At 38.3% G+C, this 22,447-nt stretch overlaps 1 protein-coding gene across 2 annotated transcripts in view; it reads left to right on the top strand.

Annotated features, from left to right (window-relative positions):
• The first annotated feature begins 16,675 nt into the window (after positions 1 to 16,675).
• Positions 16,676 to 22,447, top strand: part of LOC115430346 (chemokine-like protein TAFA-5) — a 169,722-nt gene continuing 163,950 nt past the window's right edge. The window contains exon 1 of one of the 2 annotated variants that reach the window (XM_030150307.1): positions 16,676 to 17,502. In XM_030150307.1, the coding sequence (XP_030006167.1) occupies positions 17,391 to 17,502 (112 nt within the window). In that variant the 5' untranslated portion in view covers positions 16,676 to 17,390. The remainder of the gene's footprint in view (positions 17,503 to 22,447) is intronic. The other variant, XM_030150306.1, reaches the window with a different exon arrangement.

The raw sequence follows: 22,447 nt of genomic DNA on the forward strand, positions 1-22,447 counted from the left end.
TGTCAACATATCAACAACAAATAATTCTCAGTGTATGCTATCACCCCTTGACTTTACTGTATATTCCTATTCAAGCTGACTGAGATGGTTAGATAGTACGGACATATATCCGATATCCCTGGATCTCTTTTGGGGTTATTTTATATTTAGCCTTCTAGCGGCTGGTCTCGCATGGCTGCACTAGCCTCTTGCTCAACACTGCGTCGAGAATCCATAAAGCTGCCAGGAGGATTCAGGCCTGTCAATTTGTATTTTTTTCTGAGAATACCGATCCCTGCCCTTCATGCTTGTCTGCCATTCCTTAGTCCTAGGTTTGAGGAAAAAATAGGGCGACAGAAGCTACAATGTGCAAAAGACTAAGCCTGAGCGAGTGAGCCAGAGTTTGGTCTTTAAAGAGGTCTGAGGTTTGGAGCAGAGGCCAGGGTAGAGTCTCGCCATGAGAGGCATCTAAAATAATCTAAAAGAGCGGGCCTGGGGTTTGACAGAAAATATGAAAAGGTGAGAAGTAGAGGCCAGGGGCAACTGGAGAGTGCAGAGACTTAAGTGTGGATATTGAAATGCTGCAGGAGAACGCTGTGAGCAACAGAATGGAAATGGTCTGAAGGGGATGTATAGTATGAGGGGAAAACTTAAGAGAGAGTGGGGTATAGAGGTTGGAGAAAAAAGAAAAAAAAAACAGTACTGAGAGGGATTGAAGGAATGACTGAGCACAGTGTTCAGGGATGTTCACTTATACTGGAGATAAAGGGGTTGAAGGAACAGACTACCACAGGAGGAGAAGGTTAAGGAGAGATTAGACTGAAGCCTGCCTGTCTGGGATTGATCTAATACACTACAAGGTGGCTGTTTCTGATCGAATATGGATGATGAGCTAGCAAATTGCCATACAGCCCAAAGCAGGGTTGCAAAATGAAATAGAAAAGCACTTCCTGTCCTCCACACATAAATCTTAGCGCTTTGTTTGTCATCTAATTTTCAAAGTTCTTAACCCATTTAGAAATCAATCATGTTTTCAGAAAGGGATTTATTTTTACCAAGGCACAATCTCACTGAGGAAAAAAAACAATACCCATCAGTTAAGCTTCTGTAAAGAGTTTCTTTTCAATAAATGGTTCCTTTTTACAAGCTTTAGCCTGAGCCTGGAAGACTTAAACCAACAGGAAATTTACACACAATAGCTTTGATTAGAGCCCTGCTTCATGCTCACCTCCTATTCCCAGAGTTCTGTTTCCAAGTCTCTCATAGCTCGCTTCCAAATCGCTCATATGGGATCATTTCAGATTCCCAGAGAAATATATTCATTACCATGCAAATTAGTTTGGGAGTCGTTGACTTAAAGCATTTGCCATACTTCATTTCAGAGTCTGTAAATGCAATTAATGGGGCCTCGTTCACAAGAAAGAGAATTGCCTGCAGATAATTGTCATTGTCGGGATCCTATTAAAAAGTTTCTCCCCCCAGTAAAACATAGCATTGAGAGGAAACGCTGGCCGTTGCGTCACTGCGACATAGGCCCCGTAATGGGATAATAAAACCGCTTTCATCCTCCATGAATAGAGCGATACTCACAACAAAGCGACACAAAATGATTTCCGACATGATTTCTGAGAGCACCCCATTCAATTACCATTCTTGAACAATCTATGCAAATAGGCTACCTGCAGTGCCCAGCTGTGACGGATGCTGTGTGGAATCCTACTTAGCAAGGATTGGGGAGGAGAAATATTGAGGTGGGGGAGAGACATACAGGGACATTTGCAATTGGGGAAGAGAAGTTATTCTAATAGAAGATTCAGTGCCATGCAGTACATACAAATGGAGATCATTAGAAAAACACGCTCCTTCTCAAACACAACCTCTTTGGATGATATACAATGTGCAGCAGTGACAAAACTTACAACTTAAGCTCATTGTCTGTGTATGTATTATTTTTTTTTATAATCTGTCAGAAATTAATAAAAAAATTAATATGGCTATATGGCTATGACCAAAGCCATATTAATTTAAATTGATTCATATAAACTCAAAACAGATAGTATCTGATACAAATACATTGTTACAAATATTAAATTATTTAACCAGTAGTATTGTGACTGCCTCCGCCGCTACCACTGCCACAATAATTCTAGCAAATTAGGCTACTGGTATTATTAAATATTTTTGTATTATCACAACAATTATTATTTTCCCCCTCACTCCCCCTTCTCTCTTTCTCACTTTCATTTACACCCCCCTCTTCCCCTTTTCTCTATCACCCCTAACCAAGCTATATGGTTTAGTTGCTATTTACATTTATGATCTTTTTCTTTGTAATATGACGTTGTTGTTGTTTGTTAATACTCTGTCATTGTTGTTGTTTTTGGTTTGTTTGTTTAATTGTTTGAGTTTCCCTTTGTTTATGTGTTGTTGTTGTTTTTCTGTCCACATTGTCTTGTTAACTATCACTAATAAAAAAAAAAAAGAAAAGAAATTAATAACAAAAAAAAAAAAACGACTAAAGCAACAGAGAAGGATGAAACTGTCATACGCAGTGTGTTTGCCGGAGGCCTTTGAAAGAGAACCTTGGCCTATATTTTAATTTTTTATTATCTGATACTAGTTGTTTTTCTCTATCTGCCAAATTGAGGGAGTTACGGTCAAAAATTGGGTATTTTGAAAATCATGACCTTGAGTTTGACCTTTCTAGGTCATCGAAGGTCAACACAATTGGTACCAAATGAAAGACCATATCCGATTTCCTATAAGTCAAAAATACAAAGTTAGTCGATATCCGTCTTAGTTTTCAAGATAGAAGCCGTTTTGTGAACATGCAAATTGGGCGCTTGAGCCCTGGTCACTTTAGATGCCAGTAACTCAAAATCTGTATATACGCGTGTGACAAATGAGGTAGGTAATGGATAGAGAATTGTATTTCCAATTATCTGGCATTAGTTTGAAACTGCTGCAACAAACAGAAGAGAAGTTATTAGCGATAAACAAATTTTACATATGTTACCATAGCAACCGGAAGTCACACAACCTAGAGTTGCATAATTTGGCATATGGGAAGGGAAACAGAAATGTTGGGTGTTACATTTTGGAATGATTGGATGAGTATTGGCGATATTACAGCCATTTGAAATTTCAAAAAACTGAGTTCACTGATACCCCCCCCCCCACTAATATTTACCGTGGGGTGCGAACAAGGGCGTGACCCTTATGATGTCATGATGCATACCATTGGATGCAGAATGGAAAAATACACAATTTGGCTTTGGTTTCAAGTTGATATGATGATTTTGATGGAAGTAATTGCAAAAAATCTATTTTTGAACTTTGGCCTATGTCTCAGCTGTACTTTGGCCTAATATTGGCAAAAACAAATCAGGTCGAGTCGAGAATATGGACGGTCATTTGGTCATGGTTTGATATCAATAATGCTTGGAATGTGATGGCTAAAGCACAAATGCACAGACAGACAGACATATAGACATACGAACTGACCAATATGTGCATTTCCCTCCTGCAAGCAAAAATGTCTGAATCTTGGGCAGCTCCTCCATCACTATGGCGATAATCTACAATCCAGCATGATAAGGGTCAGCACTAGGTGACACACAAACAGCCCAGAGCAAATACAGATAGAGTCATCGGATGCATGCTTTGTATGCTTAAGCTCTACAAATTTTTGCAGTGAAGGGCAAACAAGAGCTGTGATGTTTCTAAACTATGGACCAGAACGCTGACATTTGTATTACACTATTAAATTATTTCCATTGAGTTCCCACAAATGAAAATCTTACCGCTGCTTTAAAAATTTAAACCTTTGTATTACTGTATAGATTATGTCCAATTTTATGTCCTGCTGCAAACAGCTACTATGTTCACTAAAGTATGTCTACTAATCATATGTAGACTACAAGGAAGGAAAAGAATTATACATACTGCTTGAAATCCTACCTTTTTTTCTAAGAAGTTGCTTGGATTGAAACTGAATTAAATGATAATTGTTTGAAGTTTCCACAGTAAGACAGAAATGTTATGTACAGGGTGGGGAAGCAAAATGTACAATATTTTGAGGCAGGGATTGAAAGACAGTGTATGACCAATTAGTTTATTGAAAGTCATGAGAATTTATTAGCCACAAGAAAATTGACATAATAGAAAATGTTTTTATTCTAACTGTCCTCCTTCTTTCTCAATAACTGCCTTCACACGCTTCCTGAAACTTGCGCAAGTGTTCCTCAAATATTCAGGTGACAACTTCTCCCATTCTTCTTTAATAGTATCTTCCAGACTTTCTCGTAATAGTTTTGCTCATAGTCATTCTCTTCTTTCCATTATAAACAGTCTTTATGGACACTCCAACTATTTTTGAAATCTCCTTTGGTGTGACGAGTGCATTCAGCAAATCACACACTCTTTGACGTTTGCTTTCCTGATTACTCATACGGGCAAAAGTTTCTGAAAAGGTATGGATAATAGTGTTAGGTATGATTATGACATCAATATATGTTTGGTTTCAAAACAATTGACGTAGTGCCTGCTGAGAAAAAACAACTAAATGTTCATTGTAAATTTTGCTTCCCTGTAAATACTTTGGTTCTATTTCTGCTAGTTAACAAATTATGTCTGTCATGGATTTTTATTGTCCAGTTTCAAGAACTAATTCAGTCAGTGTTTACATTTTTAATTATTATTGGGCTTCTGATCATTTTAGTTGCATGCTGCATATAGAGTTAAAAGCAGACATTAGTATATTATACTCAGTGGTGACTTTATTGCCAGTACTGAGAGTCTACTAAAGTGTCCAATGTGTTCAGAGCTGTTTTTCTGCATATCTTGAGTGTAATTCAGTGAGTGGTTATTTGACTTTCTGCTGACTTTGTATCAGCCTGAACAAGTCGAGCCTATCTCCTCTAACCTCTGGCATAAACAAGACATTTTTCTCCTCAATAACTGCCATTCACTGGATATTGTCTCTTTTTGGACCATTCTCTGTAAACCCAGGAGATGATTGGGCATGGAAATCTCAATAGTTTCTGAAATACTCAGAGCAGTCCATCTTGCATCTGATGCTATGCCATGTCCAATGCAGCTGAAATCCCCTTTTTTTTTTTTTTTTTTTTTTTTTTTTTACCAATTCTAATGCTCATTTTAACCCATAAAGACCCAGTGTTACTTTTGTGGCAGTTCCCAAATGTATTTTTCTCTAGATTTCACCTTTAAGTGATTTATCACCACTTATTTTATCTTAATATTATCCTCAATATTTTCTGTTTTATCAGTGAAAATCATGTATTTTCCAATATATAAGTTATTGATCATGTAAATGAGCCCTGCGATGAACTGGCGACTTGTCCAGGGTGTACCCCGCCTTCGCCCCTATGTAGCTGGGATAGGCTCCAAGTGACCCCCGTGACCCTAGTGAGGATAAAGTGGGTTCAGAAAATGAATGAATGAATTAATGATCATGTAAATGTTCATGGAAGTTCAGATTATTGTTAAGGGCTAAAAAAATGAAAAAACTGAGGAAAAAGTTACTTTTTAAGCACACATATCATTAACTGAATGTAAAACAAGTGTGTCAATCCACTCTGGGCGACACGGTGGTGCAGTGGTTAGCACTGGTGCCTCACAGCAAGAAGGTCCTGGGTTCGATTCCAACACCAGTCGACAGGGGGTGGGACCTTTCTGTGTGGAGTTTGCATGTTCTCCCCGTGTCTGCGTGGGTTCTCTCCGGGTACTCCGGCTTCCTCCCACCATCCAAAGACATGCACTAATAGGTTAATTGGTTCATCTAAATTGCCCATAGGTGTGAATGTGAGAGTGATTGTTTGTCTCTATATGTTCAGCCCTGCGATGAACTGGCGACTTGTCCAGGGTGTACCCCGCCTTCGCCCCTATGTAGCTGGGATAGGCTCCAAGCGACCCTCGTGACCCTAGTGAGGATAAAGCGGGTTCAGAAAATGAATGAATGAATTATCCTCTGTATTTTCTGTTTTTTCAGTGAAAATCATGTATTTTCCAGTATATAAGTTACTGATCATGTAAATGTTCATGGAAGTTCAGATTATTGTTAAGGGCTATTATATTAAAAAACAGAAGAAAAAGTTACTTTTTAAGCACACATATCATTAACTGAACGTAAAACAAGTGTGTCAATCCACTGTCATTATGAAACTTCATGAGTTTTACTGGTGAATCAATGTTGTAGAAGATACTACGGAGCCTCTAAACGTCCAAATGGGTCATATCTGATGACCATGAAAAGATGACAAACTGTATTTTACACCAATTAGTTACATGTATTGACAACTTTAGTAGTTCAGAAGTTATTAAATATTTTACATCAGGAGATGATTTTGGTTGCTACTTGCCATTTGGGTCTAAATGAGTTAAACTCCAGCAGGGTGTCTTCACTATGTCCAAGTCAAGGTTCTAGTAGTTTTGGATTTTTCATTATAATTTAGTTTTATTTAGTTTTGACTTTTTTTTCTCTAATTCAGTTAGTTTTAATTCGTTTTTAGAGCAGGTGTGCTAGTTTTTATTAGTTTCTGTTTTTTTTCTAAATGCTTAGTTTTAGTTTAGTTTTAGTATTAATTTTAATTTTGTGGTATCTTTTCTCTTCTCTGTCGAATTCAAATAAATCCCAGACAGGACTCTGCTGCTTTCTCCCAACTTTAGTCTCCATGTTTCCAGGTAGAGTGGGGACCAGAAGATGACTGGAAACCACAAGTGACCACAAATCGTTAAATATCATTTGGTGCCAGCAGATAAAATTGCTTGAGGGAAATAAATCGATTTTATATCAATCCGACATTGACAAAGACGAAAACAAAGGGAATTTTATCCAGAATTTTTATACATTTTATTTAGTTTTGTAAGCACACAATACAGTTTCAGATAGTTATTGTTTTTTTTTCTTTTAATTCTAGTTTTTATTTATTTCAGTTAACGAAAATGTTTTTACAATTCTAGTTTTCATCATTTCGTTAGTTTTTGTTAACGATAATAACCTTGGTCCAAGTACATGCTTAAAAAAATATATCTCGTTTCATACACTGAGGCTGACAAATAGAATCATTAACACTGAGCATAGCAAACACAAGCCAGAAACAAATTACAAGAAAATGTAGCCAGCAAAGATGCAGCCATAGGAATGTAAATAATATATTCATCCACCCAGCGCTTGCACATTTTTAATGGTGAATTTGATGTAACTTTCCCTCTCCGTTTTAATTTTCTTCTGTTTTGTGGCCTCATGCCAAGTCATAAGGCAGTACAAGCAAATGCACCTGTTATTCATTTGTATGTGACAGCAAAAAGATCAGCGTGTGGAACAGGTGGGTCACCCTGTTCCCACCATATTGTTTACCTGGGACCAACAGTCACCCCTGCTGCACAGAGGCATATTATCCCTTAGCTCTGTTTCCATTAGTCAAATGACTGAGCTGAGAAGTTAATTTGTTCCGAAAAAGAACAAACAGGCAGAGTGGAATTTACCAACTTATACACTGCAGAATACTTGGTTCATAACAGGAACGAGGTCCAAACACTGACCTCATGAACACAATCACTGTCAGCATCATTATTTTCCACATGTGCATGAAGACACATCACACATGACCATCTGCTTATGACATGTGCTCATTCCATACTAGCTGTCAGATAATTAAAGAAGTTGCATAAGATCTGATTGTTACCAAAACAGTTTTATTACTAGAATAGTTACATTATTATCATGTCATCTCATAGCTATATGTTTTGTCACTGCTGGTTGGGTTACCACCAGAGGGTAGAATATGCCAACACTGCACTGGAGAATGGAAAAATTATTCTTCATTTTACAATTAATAACTCTCCATGTAACAAGAACACAAAAATAAACTTTGTCTTTAATAGACACTGGATATTGATAATTGTATTGAAAAATGATACCAGCCTCAGGTTAGCAACACTGTTATAAACTGCATAAAAATATAACAATTTGTTTTTCCACATATCTTTCCCGTAAACGTCATATTAGAAAAGGAAGTTGATGTGAAATGCTGGACTGGAATGGATGAGTTCATCATTGTCTTAATATGTTTTCTCATCTTGAACCATCAAGTAAGAGATACATTTAGTAACATTTGGTCTGTAGGTAGGATATTGATATCGGTGGGGGCAGTAACCTAATAATCACTTGGACAGTAGAGGTCCATCTGTTTCTTTAATGTTCTCAATTTGTTCTACATACATAGAGTCATACACAGGCGTTTATATAATCAGAACCAATACTTTCTGTACAGACTGTTAACAACATACTATATACATACACAACAATCCACAACATACAGTATGCAGTGGTAGAATTTCAAAAATGTATTTTCATAACCACATATATTACAGTCTACTCTCGTTAAACCGCCCGCCGTTATACCGCCATTTCCGCTTATCGCCATCCACCAGCCCAGTTCCATGCACAAACAACACTTATACCATTGATTTCCCGACCGTTATACCGCCAGCGTCGCGGCGCGGCACCTCCGAGGTGCGCCACCGTGGCACCTCCGAGGTGCGGCACCCAGTGTTGTCTTTTCCGTGGAAACCGGGTCGAAATGGCTCTTTGAGTGTTAAAGGTTGCCGATCCCTGCCTTACAACATAACAGAATCAAGATTTATTTAGAAACGTAATTAGAACGGGTTAACGGAGGCAGCATAGACATCATATAGTAAAGACATGCACATTATGGACGCAACCCGTTGTAACGCCATTTTCGCTATACCGCCAATTTGGCCGTGAACGGAAGTTGGCGGTATAACGAGAGTAGACTGTAGGTGAATAGCAGACATTCCAGGAACAGAGGGAGGACAGACAGATGTGACTCAATAGCTGCATGAAATTAAAAATAAAGCTCCTAATGATGCTTTTATGTTTATATTAGTGCTGTCAAACAATCATTTTTAAAAAATCAGATTAATCACAGGGTTGCTGTGGATTCATTTTGATTAATCGCAATTAAATATCATTCATTTTTAATCTACAGGGTGTCCCATAAGTCTCCATACATAGGAAAAATAAACATTTCTTGACATAAACCGTTTTCATTTATATAATATGCTCTATATGACTGCCATTTTGTCGGGAACACATTTCAATGCGTGTCCTCCACTGCTGAAGAACTATAAAGAAGAAATATAAAGAAATACATGTTAAAACCATATATGTATGGAATGTATTATGTCTCCTATGTATGGAGACTTATGGGACACCCTGTATATTAACTGTGTTTCACTTTACATGAGCAAACAGACTTAAGAAAGAAGGGAATATATATGCACTTAACATGTTTAGTGAACACCTTCAGCACAACCTGAAACAAAACAACTTGAAACAGCTGTTCTGTCTTGTTTTTTTTTTTGTCCTAATGTTTCCGTCCAGAGGGCCAACGTGCTGTTTAGCATCGTCCATCTTTATGGGTTGGTTCTGCTGCCTGTCACTACCGGATCAACTGCCCATTTGTTTACGCGCTATGCTAACTCTACTTGGACAAACTGCCTGAAATGTGTTGGCAGAGATGTTCGAAGTTATCCTGCGCTGCAGATGGGTTAATTGTGTTCAAATTTTTAATCAGATTAATCATGATGATGGATTAATCCGCATTAATGCATTAATTTTGACAGCCTTAGTTTATATCAAGCCACCCTCTGTTAGACTAATGCGCTTTGTTCATCAAAAGCCATGATATTGCCTTATATGGTTTGTTTATAATATACTTCTAATTGCCCATTTGTCATTAAAACAAACATGTTGGTTCACTGTCATAAAACCAGTGCGCTATTATTTTTCTTCTCTATTCTGAATCTTGAATTTGGTTGTCACTGAAATCCAGAATGAGAGGATATTGTTGTTGCTGAAGGCCAAAATGAGAAATGTTCCTATTATTCTGTCATGTTATCAGTGCTGCAATTAACTGGCTCCGTCTATGAAGCCTGTTCAGCTCCAGCATTAAGTCTGAGATCTCTTTCTTCCTTCCACTCCTTGGTGAACCACTGTCTCGAAGATATTCAGAGAGTGGAAAAAGCTTCTTAGTTTCCGCTCTTTCTCTTAATCCATGACAGTAAGAAAGAGAGAGAAAGAGAGAGAGAGGCTGCTGTGGTACCAATAAGAAGACTTTGTTCACTTAAATCACTGAGTGGCAAGCTAAGTTCAAAGCCCTCCTCGGTGGCCCAATAAAGAGGAAGTAGCTTGTGTCTGGATGGATCAAAGAGAAGAAGCGTAGAAAAAGGTCAAATCTCAGACGCTCTCACACTGAGAAGTTCAGTGTAGTGGTAAGAGAAGAAGCTCCATACCAGGTTTTTTTTACTACTATCACAATGGCCACAGCTCATCCTCTGCTTTGAAATGTGTCATTTTATGTGTTGAGACTAATTTGTTATTGCACTGGAAAAAAGGAGAAAAAAAAAAACTGACCACATACCAGCAGTGGTTTGGATCCAAATTAGAAAGTGTCAACGGGTTTAGACTTTTTGGATGAAATATTATTTCTTGGCCTTAGCAAAGAAAAACTGCATAAAATTAACCCTTCATAGAGCACTCATAGAAATACTCTGAAATTCTAAATTTCAACCTTAGTGGGTTATTGGAGGACATAACAAGACTTTATTACTTTTGTGAAATAATAAAAAAAATATATATATATTATGTAGAAAATCAAGGTCAATGAAATTACCATATTTGGTTCCTTACCCATAGGCAAAAAAAGAAGTAAATATAAAAAAAAAATACAAGAAAAACATGTAAGGTGAAAGGAACATGTATTTTAGAACATTAGAACATCACTTTTCTAACATTAGACCAGTGTTTTTCAAACTTGGGGTCGCCTGTAATTCAAATGGGGTTGCCTGAAATTTCTGGTAATTGATAAAAAAATTAAGAAAAACGTACTAATAAAACAATATATGGTGAATTAACAGAGACAATCACAATCCATAAAAGACATGACAAACTGTGAAGCTGAAACTGAAGCACTATGGTTCTGTTTATCTTTCAAATGTTCATTGAGGCTCGTTTCAGATGCTGCAGCTCTTTCATAATTCATAGTTTGAGTTCTTGTTTGTTCATTATTAATTGTCAGCCTTGTAAATCCAAGCTGGACTGACTGTACATATCCTGACCAAGGAAAATCAAATTCTCACTTTGTGCAGTAATCTACACCTGGCTTTTCTGCCTCCGTCCATAATAATATACATTATATAGACTAAATGTCATCTAAAATTAACGTTTATTTGCAACATAGTATAGCAAACTATTACATGATCAAAACCAAATTCATTTTAGCAAAAAATGTCTCTGTTTTGGGGTCGCTAGAAATTTGTGATGTTAAAATGGGGTCACGAGCCATAAAAGGTTGGGAATCACTGCATTAGACCAACATAAGTGCTGATCCAGACCCCTGTCCACATCCACATTAACCCTTTGAACATCATTCCTTACATTAGTACCATTACTTCATGGTACCTAACAAAGCAGGTCCACTCACTGTTCATGCAGAGGTGGACCTTACAGACCCTGTAGACCACATCGGACCTGAGATTGTTGACTCACTGGAACTGTTGCTGCCCCTGTCTTGTAATGTATGTGGAAATTACTAAAAATAGTCACTTGCCTGATAAAGGGTTAAGATTTACTTTAGGATTTACTTTATTGGAAAATAGGACCCAAGGATAAAATAGATGCTGTTCACTGACACCTTATTGCATACATACATCAACTGAATTAGATAAATGAGCAGAAAACCTAGTCAAGGTCACGTCTCAAATATCTTGGTACAAATAAAAGAACTCATTCTGCAAAATGGGTCCTCTGGTAATATTATATTATATTACTATGTTCTTTATGGTGTTCGTAGTCATTTCATCATCTTTTCATTCATCATACTTTATAGGCTTGTCACATTTTGTGTATAAAATCTCAAATACTGGACTGTATTTTTTTCCCCTCATTTCCATTTTTGTTTTTAATGAGTCTCCAAATTATTTATTAGTCTTTGTAATTTTTTTTTTTTTTTTACTACTTCAAATAATCTCATCTTCATTTCTTGTCCAACCGACAGTCCAAAGAGACGTTCAATTTGCTGTCACATATGACTCAGAAATGAGCAGTTGGTTAAAGCCGACATTTATCTGTGAAAACAACTGTTTATCCACAATCAAAACAGTTTAATTTTTGTTTTATCACTGATTACGCTATTATTGACTGTCATCAGCTTCTGAAAAGAAACTAATTGCTTAATCATAAGATGAAAATAATTTAGCAAAAATAAATATTTACTTTGCTAACAGAGTTTGTAAAAATTCAAGCACAGTAAGGGCATCAGATTTGTACTTTTACTTTCTGCCACTGAAAACATTCTAACGTCTGCTTGTCCTCTTTGCCTTATTAAGGTTTCACTGACTTGTAAAATCTTTACAGAATCAATAAAACATGTGCTAGCTACAACCAATAATCATTTACAGAGCTGCAGCAAGAGACCTATCAATAGGACATGGGTGAAAATTGTTCTCAGTAATGTAAAGTCCACACAGACACTGGCGGTTCCGCTCTATGTTTTTCTTTTCATGTCATAAATGTGCTTGATATCCTTATAGATTACTGTCAGTTGCAGCCATAAACTTGGGAAGATCCAGCTGTAAGACAACATATTGGAAGAAAAAATAGTTGAATAGTAACTGATTCAACCCTTCCTAAAGCACAAAAATGCTTGATGTGGAAATAATAAAACAAAAAGCAATAGAATATATGAAGATATTCAGGGAATAAAATAAAGGAGTTATCAGCAAATAGCCTTTCCATGGCAATCCATTCAAAAAAGAAATGTATGAAATGACAGAAGTGGCTTAAACTCTGAGGTCCTGGAATAAAAAGGAGAAAAAAAAAGTTTGTTAATTGCTCTAAATGTATGAACAGTCATTGACTCTTACACTTTCTTCCACCTGCTTCAGTTTAGTTTTTCACCTTCTACATATGATTATTCTAAACTCTGACTTCGTTTTTTTAAATTTAAAAGGTGATTTAGTTATCATACATTAATCATAAAGTAATAACTTTAATCCAAATTCTGTTTTATTCCATGACTTTGTTGTGTTGGTGTTTCAACAATGACTGTCCCATACATGCATCCATCTTAGGTCATTTTATATTTCTTCATTTTCTCAGAATATAGATTTGTTTGTTACAGTTCTAAAGTGCATGATCTTTGAGAGTTAAATATTTATATCACTTGATTGTTAAAAAGAGCTTGTGTGGCTATTTTGTTTGTTTTGTAAGGAAACAAATGCTATCAAGGGTTTATTTATTATGTAAAAGGTGGCACTCGTAATAATCTAGACTGACATATTTCATTAAAATCCTCAAAAACAATATAAATACAGAATTATATCTTCTCTTTACAAACATTTAATGGGGGAAGAGAGGCTGTAACACTTTGGATGTGAAACAGAAATGGGAAAAAGAAATAGGAACTGATGTCTCAGTGGAGGAATGGGTCAATATCTGGACAATTCAACAGTCCACCACTTCTAAAAGAATATGCAGGGGAAATTGCTGGAAAAATATAAATCAATTTTTCATAAGTCCTAAAATTACAGCAAAATATGTGTCCAGAGTTCAACCTTGTTGGATAGAATGTGTCAATGTAAATCATGCACATGTCTTTTGGTTATGTTCTAAACTTGTATCATTCTGGAATAATGTATATTCAACAATTGTGAAGATATTGGGTTAAGCAATTCCTATTTGGATATATTATTGGTAATAATGTAATTAAAAATGATATACATTTGTTTAAAATACTATTAGCAGCCTGTAAAAAGGCTATTACCAAAAAATGGTGCAGATTAGAACCGCCTGCAACTAACGATTGGCTACAAATTGTGAATGGAATATTTGAGATGGAGATTCTGACCCATACATTGAGAATTTAAGATGAGCAGTGTCAAGATAAATGGGAAAAATGGACAATTTTCATTTCAACATCACATTACTAAAACCAGTTGTTAGTCACAAAGTTTTTTTTTTTTTTTTTTTTTTTTTTTTACGGTCAGTGTATCCCAAATGTCCCTTATGTTGCTATTGTACAAAATTCAAAATAACAATAAAAATAAAGTTAAAAAAACCCAAAACCTCCTCAAAAACAACATAAACTGTGTAGGGGGAAAGTCCAAGTACAAAGCTCCCTTTTGGCTTCCACATTTCTTGCTTATTCTATATCTGTGCTATGTCTGTTTCAGGAACCATACGCTGCTCTCTCCCTGTTGAGTATTTTTTCTACTCTCAAGTACACAAGTCCTGAACTTGCCGCTAAGATGAGGGATGATATTTCTACCAAAGACGTGTGTTTATCAGATTTCTCAAAGCTGTTGCACTTGGCAGCAGCTTGTGGATGTTTCACTTGAAATCCTGATCTGCATTTTAAAACACCATTTATACTCCACAGATATTTGTCAAATCCAATTGAACTCCAATGGAGACCAGACCCTGATGCTAAGCACCACTGAACACAGAGAGTCAACAGAACCAGCACCACAATGTTGAATCATGTTGAGAGGGAATAAGATCATATTTTATTATGGTTCACAGTCAAAAGAATGAGTCACCCAGTATCTTTTGTACAACTTTGAAGCCTCTAAAGGGGTAACATCCTCCAAAATAGCAGTATCCGAGTCAGTGTTTTCATGCCTTGTGTGCTTTATTCTGTTTGGAGTCTTAGAAATGTTACGTAAAAATGAAAGAAGAGGATAACATATGTAGGCCACAGCTCATGCATTATATTCCAATTGAAGCAAACAGCTTTTTGTGTGTACGTGTGTGCAAGTGAAACAGAAAGTAAGAAATAGGCAGGTGCTATATGTCTGAGCATGATTTGCATTGAAAGAATGTATGTCAGAGTAATGGCTGTGCGTGTAGGTATGTGTACTCATTTTTCTGTGTGTAATAAGCCGGCTTTGTTGCTCCCTCGTTGTACAGTTAGCATCATAGTCACTCACACAACACTGTGCAGGAGGCAACATGCCTGTGCTATCAACCAGGTCTCTAATTGACTCCCCAGATCGAGTGTGCTGCTTTTAAGACCAACCGTGCAAAATGAAATGGAGAGAGTGGAGGAACAGGGAGGAGGGGTGGTGGAGGCTGATGATTTTGGGGAAAAATTACATGAATGATGAGTTAAGGTTGTGTGTGGAGCAATTATGTTCAGAGTTCTAGGACTGCAAGGTCTGATGGGACTTTTACAGTAACTGACTACTTTAATACACTCACTGAGGTTTACAGTCTGGTTTACACAAGGTCCAGTCTAGTGCCCATTACTGCTGTGAGGCTAAGCAGGGATAAGTTGGAATCTCTTTAGAGAAGCTTGCTGGAGATGATAACCCATTTGACAGAGTATCTCTGTTCGTTCCTAAAAAGAACGCCTGGCATTCATTTTGAGCAATTCATGTCGAAGCCTATTTGTTCCCCAGAGACTGGGGAATGGTGTGGGCACAGGCTTAAGATTTAGTATGCAGGGCAGGCTGTCTTGAGGTGAATGCACAGAGGCCTCCAGAGCCACACTGCCAGCAGACAGAGCCAAATCCAGCTTGTCAGGAGCAGCCAGAGAGTGGAGCTCTGAGAGGCGCTGTCCGCGGTGCTGAAGTTCAGGCACTGGCGCTGTCCGCGGTGCTGCAGCTCCGCTCCTGTTTATCATAGCCGAGGAGAGGCAGGGTCTGGCGCTGTCCGCGGTGCTGAACCTCTGTTACTCCATTGTGCTGTCCATGACAAAACGGGTTACTGGCTCCTTTCATTGTACTGACCCCTTTATGCAATATTCATATAGAACTTAAATAGTGGCGAATTTCATGTCCGGGGGCTCATTCATTGCCTTTAGCTGAATGTCAGGATTACTACCTCTGCTGCAGAAAGGTTACAACTAAGCCACTTAACATGCAGAATGGCTTTTTACCTGCAGATAATATAAAATAAAATATTGGTTTATTGTACAAGCTAAATCAGTTCATTTTACCAAATAGCAACGTGACTTGGCTTCTAAAACCTATGTTAAATTAAATCTTTCCTTATAGTTTTCATTAATCATTTGCATATTAAGATAACTGAATACACCAGAAATAAGTGCTGAAAATGTTCAAATCTTGGGTCCATTTTACTTGTTAATGAGCTCATTATTCAAAAGACAAAGCCTCACTATGAAAGGCAAAGAAGGTATCAGCATCCCATAACAAAAGCTACTGTGTGTAGCAATTAAATAAAACAATTAAATAAAGCAATTAAAAGTACATGGGGGTGGGGGGATGTTTCGACCAATCATATGCGTGTATATGTACACACCGAAAAATACGATACAAGTCTTTCACAGAGTTCACTATCCATGCCAGTTATTTATTCTGTTTGAGTTCTGTTTCATTCCAGGAGATGTATTATGTCAGCATATGGGATAATTGATTCAGAACAACGATAACACACAGCGTATGCAATTTCTAAAATCAATGAATCTTTGTAGAATCGTTCACAATGGTTTTACAAGGTAAAACGATTTTTAAAAGCATTTAGCTTCTCTGTGAACCGCGACCTCATGTGGCTTCTAGCTGACGTAATATCGATTAAAACACTGTTTCACTTTGGACAACATCACTTGGAGTCACACGATGCGCACTTTTCCTCTCGCTCTTTCCTCACACCGTCTCTCTGCCATTCCCCATCCGCCGTTTTCTCCTGTAAGCATGCTGTGAGCTTCTTCTACTTCGAGCCAAAACCGTGAGCTCCAGGGACTTTTTTTTTTGTTGTTATTTATTTATTTATTTTTTAAAGCCACTAGCCCTCTTTCATTCATCCAGGCGTTTATTCAGAGGATTTTATAGCATCCTGTCTCCTGCTCAACCCGGTGTTTGGACTATGCCGTCGAGATTGGTAAAACTGGAGAGAATCGAGGAACCTACCACAGGTGAAAGGAGGTTTTACGACGCTGCGGTATAGATGATTGAACACTTTGAGCATTAACTGGCAATCTTCAAGCACCAGCGCAACGCACCTCTCCATACAGAAATTTGAGACGGAAATAGAGGAAGAAAATTTTCTACAACTAAACGCACACAGTGACCAACTTGTGTTTCTGAAAGAATATATAAACAGTGCTTTATCTCCCAAATGGGATTTCTAGGGAAGATGTGACCTCCTCTTTTGCGCACCGGCAACCCGACCACCTTAAGGAACAAATCACTGCTTTTCAATCAGTCCGATTCAGTCACATCTTGACATGTCTTTTGGGGGGATTACATGCGGAGATATGAGTATTGTAAAAAGCCGAGCTGGATTGTGAAATTACTATATTTTCTTTTTATTCGTCTCTTCAAAGAGGAAGTGCTCTGTTTGTTCAATGGCTTCGGTCTCAAGGTTGGGAAGACGCAAAGATGCCTGTCGCTGGCCGAGAATGTCGTCAACTTTTTGGGCTGTGGTGCTTCTGACAGCGCTACTGGTTCTCTACTGCGGTAAGTCCCGCCGCTTATTATCGATATTCGGAGCTTTAGACACAAACACTGGTGACCGACTCATGTGGGGACGCTTTGACAACAAAATATGCCACTGGTATCGGCAATCTTTCTTAGTTGATCGATCCCACTAGTTGTCTACGTGTCATTTATTTATTTTTTTCAGCAGCTATTGAAAAACACTTGTCTCACATGGGACACACTGTTGACGGACAGCTGTGCGCGCACATACTAAAACCCACGCAACCTCTAATATTTTACTTCCTGCTCTCACTCAGGAAAAACGCACAGATTGGCAAGAACACTCGAGTATTACAGAGAGAGCCTAGATAAGAGGGGAATATGTCTTACTGTCTATGATACTGTGGAAAGACTTTGGATAGGGGGATGAACTCCAGCATGCCAGAGGCCTAATGAAGTCTCATGTGGCTTCCTTTAATTCCCCTTTTCTTTCTCTCACAAACACACATCTATGTCCTTAGGGCTGTTTTACTGTCAGACTGACTTACTGAGGTCAGATAGGCATGTGTCTGTCATATAGTCTCCAGCTTGTTATAAAGGATTGAATGTATATAACAAAAAATCTGATGTATGAAAAACAGACTTCATTTTCAAACCAGGCCTGTTAGTTGGACATGCAGTCTTCCTCTGGGCAGTAGTTCAAGTATTGCCTGAGGATAGCCTTATTAGGCAAATGCATGCATACACACATGCACACATGCAAACACACACTTTCCTTCTCTAATTCTAGTTTCCTGGCTGAGGATGCCTTTTTGTTTCTTCTTTCCTGGCTCCCTCACACCTTCTCTCCCTCTCACTCCCCTTCTCTGTCTCAAACGGCTTCTGAGTCACTTATAAGGAGAAATCCAGCTGGCACACTCTGCTCCGGTCTGCTGTGTGTGAAAATGGAGGCTATGTGCAATAGCCATGATAAGCCCATTAAAACCAAACTATTTCATTAGCCACTGAGCTAATGATTAATATAATCATCTTGTCTTAAAGCACATTAGCTATGCTGGTGTTGTAGAGAAATTAACAAATTTATTACGTGATGATGAGCATTACGTGTTTTCCATGTGGCGATTGCGATGGCTCAAGCTTTTTTTTTTTTTTCCTTCCTTCTGAGTGTGCTTTGCAATCACACAGGTCAGGCTGAATAATCAGTCAGGGGTTTGGTTCCTAAGAAGTCCAGCACGGGGGTCTTTTTCCTCTTTTATGGTGCCTTCGGCCATGTCGATTGATCTTATGCTTTTGTCCAATCAATGGTACTTGGATGTTTGTTTCAGTCAGCAGTCTGTGAGCCCCCCAGAGGACCTCACCCCCCACCCCCCACCTCCCGCCCAGCAGTACCTCGTCCTTTCTGGAATTTATTAATCTGAGCAATAGTGATTCTTTGATTTCTTGTATTTTTCCTTCATCCTCTCTCTAAAACACACTCTTCAGAATTGTTTGCAGCCTTCTGCCTGAAATGCTGTTTGTTCAACTGTGAGACTGAAACCTTTGTTTTTCTTAACGTTCTACTGAAATCAAAAAAGGTCGACTCCAGAGGAAACCCAACGTACTTCATGTGTACTTTTCCTGACAGTTTTTGTCTCTCAAACTCAAACCCCAGTGCATTCTTGGTTTATCCCCTTGGCTCCTTTTCCTTCTATTTGTGGTCCTGTCTGATGTTATTCTTTTGGCTTGGCCTGTGGTCCTTTTGATTGATAAAACTACAATCTTTTGGGGTTTCTGCTCAGTAGATGTCTCTGCCCTCTTTTAGCTTCGCTTTTCTTCTCATCTCCATTTTATTTGACCTTCCTCCTCCTCACTGTCTATGTTCTACTCTGTTTCATATTTATCTTACCATCATCTTTTCTTTGTCAGTCTGTCCTTCAATGCCCGTATCAACTGTCGAGTCTACAATCAGTTGTTGTGGTAGCCCCCCCTTATCGTAGTTTTCATTTTTGCTTTGCTAACCTCAATCTATGTTTTCTGCTCTGATTACCTTTCCTTTGCTGTCTATGTCATGTTTGCTCTACTTAGCCTGTTGTTATGTTCTCTTTTATATTTCTTTCTTATCCCAGCATTTTTGGATGTGTTTGGCATTGGGGAGCTAAGCTGACTGCTGCATGTTACTGTGTTATTCTGACTGCACCCGATGCTGCCTCAGCAATTTATTCAGTCCCTCTCTTGTCATCTTTTGTCCTCTCTTTTTCACTGCTGACCTTTTCTCTTTGTTACTCTCCTGATGTTGCAACACAGCATTCATTTATTCAAATTATTCCAGAAACACTGCAAAAACATTGTTTTTACACATAGCGTTTGATTCTGATTAAGACTTTTTTAGGCAACAGTCTCTACAATTTATTTGATTTTTTTCAACTAATATCACATTTGAAGTTGAGGTTTGATATGATCATGATAACATGCTTTTTATTACACCTTTGTTTGACCAACTGCTACAAAAATCACTTTTTATACATTGGTTAACAATGCATTCATGTATATAAATTAGAGTATTTGTGAGAATGAGAGTGACAATTTATGCAAATCAGAAAACTTCACAAGAATAGATTTTCACCAGAGCATATGTGTTATTTTGTGTAAGTGAATTAGAGTAATTAGCACTTTTAACAATTCTGTCTGTGTGAGAGAAAAAACTTCACGTTGTATACATTCACTTGAGTCATGTGGAATGTTTATGTTTTGTTTTTACCAAGGGCAACAGTGCTTTGCAGAGCTGCTGTGTTGTGCAGCCAAAGGGGGGAATTGACGGAGCTCTGTGATTATGGCTATGACTCATATGGTGCCTGTCACCTAGAATCAACATCCAACTTCACACGATCTGCCATCCTCACTCAGGTCCTTCAGAGGGAGAAAGATTGAAGGAGCGACGAGGAGAAAGAGGGAAGAAGGAAAGAGAAGAATAGCTGAGGATGACTTGATACCCTCACTGATACCTTCATGAGAAAAGAAATGCATGTGGGGAGCAGAAAAGGGAAAAGATGGTGGAGGAGTCTGAGAGAGAGACTAATGAAAAAAAGATTTGGATGGATAAGAGGATGAGGATAAACGTCCCCTGCTGAGGTTACAAAAGAGGTATGATGAGATGGAGACAGAGGCAAAAAAGTGAATGAATCAGAAAGGAATAGATAAAGTGCCAGCAGAGAAAGACGGGCACTTGCAGTTGTGATGACAACTGCTGAGTAATTTACCAGCTCATACCATAAACTGATGTTGGAAATTCTAGTCTCAGTGGGTAGCTTCAGTGCCCACTGATTACATTTACTATTACAAAAGAAAAAAACCCCATTGTATTCTGTGCACCAGCTCCCTCCTCTGGAAACACTCTGCCATGCATTTGTTTGTGGATGGTGCTATTATGTATTCACAAGGCTGTAGCCGTGTGAGCTCGGAGGAAGCCGATGATGGAGCCACAAGGCTAGCTAATCAGTATGCTAATCTGAGCTTGGGATAGCTGAGGAATGTAGCACAACTGTGGTCCTGCTCTGAACTGCAAACAGAAAGAAAGAGATGTGAAAAGATAGAGGAACGGGATAATTATAAAAGAAGAGGGGATGGAGAAGGAGAAAGTAAAAGATAAGATGGTAACCTTCAGAGTTTTATTACATAACATCAGCGTGCAGACGTACGCACACCTACATGCACAGTCACATGTAAACACTCAAGGGCAAATACATATATTAGAGATATTAATGAACATTACATCGAAGTAGACACGTAGGGTATACACACAGGAATGCATCAAAGAAGACATTCAGGGTTATACCGAAACATGAAAACGCACATTATATGACCTACTTGCTTTTACACAAACTGAGTGAACAAAAAGCAGGAACACAGAAAAGGACAAAATCTCTGTTTTTCTAAAACTATTCCCATCAGATCATTCTGTCTCTCAGTGTGGTCTCCTGTGTTGCTTTCTGCCTGTTTGTTTATGTTTATGGCTCTCTGTTGTTCTGTGGCTGAATCGATGGGTTGTTGACTGTAACTGAGAAGCACAGTACCCGGGGGCCATCCTTGGAGAAAAGAGGTTGTGACGCAACCTTATAAGAATCTCCCCTAGCTGACTGCAGATCGCAAAAAACACATAATCATACATACGTAGTGATATGACAAGGCTCATATCCCCTCCTGTGCATATACTCACACACGTTCTATGTCTGGGACGTTTGAGAACCCTGCTAGACCGAATTACCAGCTGAGAAACTGGGAGTCGGCTGACCTCGAAAACGCAACAACTTGTAGGTGAACGCATGCACATATTTGAATATCTTATCCTATTTTCAGCATAGCCTCAAGGCTCTTCCTCTGCAGGGAGGGAGAAAGGGAGAGCAGCCACTGTCAGGAAGCAGCAGAAAGGGCTGCTGATGGCCCGGGGACTTAAATTCATAAAGGGAGTCAACTTGTTGAGTTTTCCATAGAGAAAGCAGAGAGCCACATTATGGACCCCCGGAAATGGGGCCAGAGACTGCATACATATTTTAGTGGCATTTTAGAAGGCAGCTTTGCAAAATTTAACATTTATGATGAGTGTCATTTAAAAAAGAAATGGGGTATATGTGAAATGAGCATACAACAGTTGAAAAAATGTATCTTTGGCAGGCAAAGGAATTTTAAAAGTTTGCAGCAGAAGATGAAACTGGGTTTATTTTGGTACCTGGCACTTTTCCAGCTTTTTAGACCCAAAAATAAAAGAGAAATTTAGACATATTTCCCCCCAGGATGTACCTAATGATGACCTCCGATAAACGCAAAGAAAATTATACTCTTGCTCTGAGCCATCCCAAAAATAATGAATTTTTAATCAAATATTGGGGCCAAAAATAGGACCTAAATTGGGACAGGAATCGCTACCTAGGTGTCAGTGCATTTGATCTGAAAACATGGCTGTAAATGGTCTTATAAAGACTATAAATAAAGATACTGTGTTAAATTTGTT

Source organism: Sphaeramia orbicularis, chromosome 12 (assembly GCF_902148855.1).
Source record: "Sphaeramia orbicularis chromosome 12, fSphaOr1.1, whole genome shotgun sequence".
Classification (NCBI taxonomy): domain Eukaryota; kingdom Metazoa; phylum Chordata; class Actinopteri; order Kurtiformes; family Apogonidae; genus Sphaeramia; species Sphaeramia orbicularis.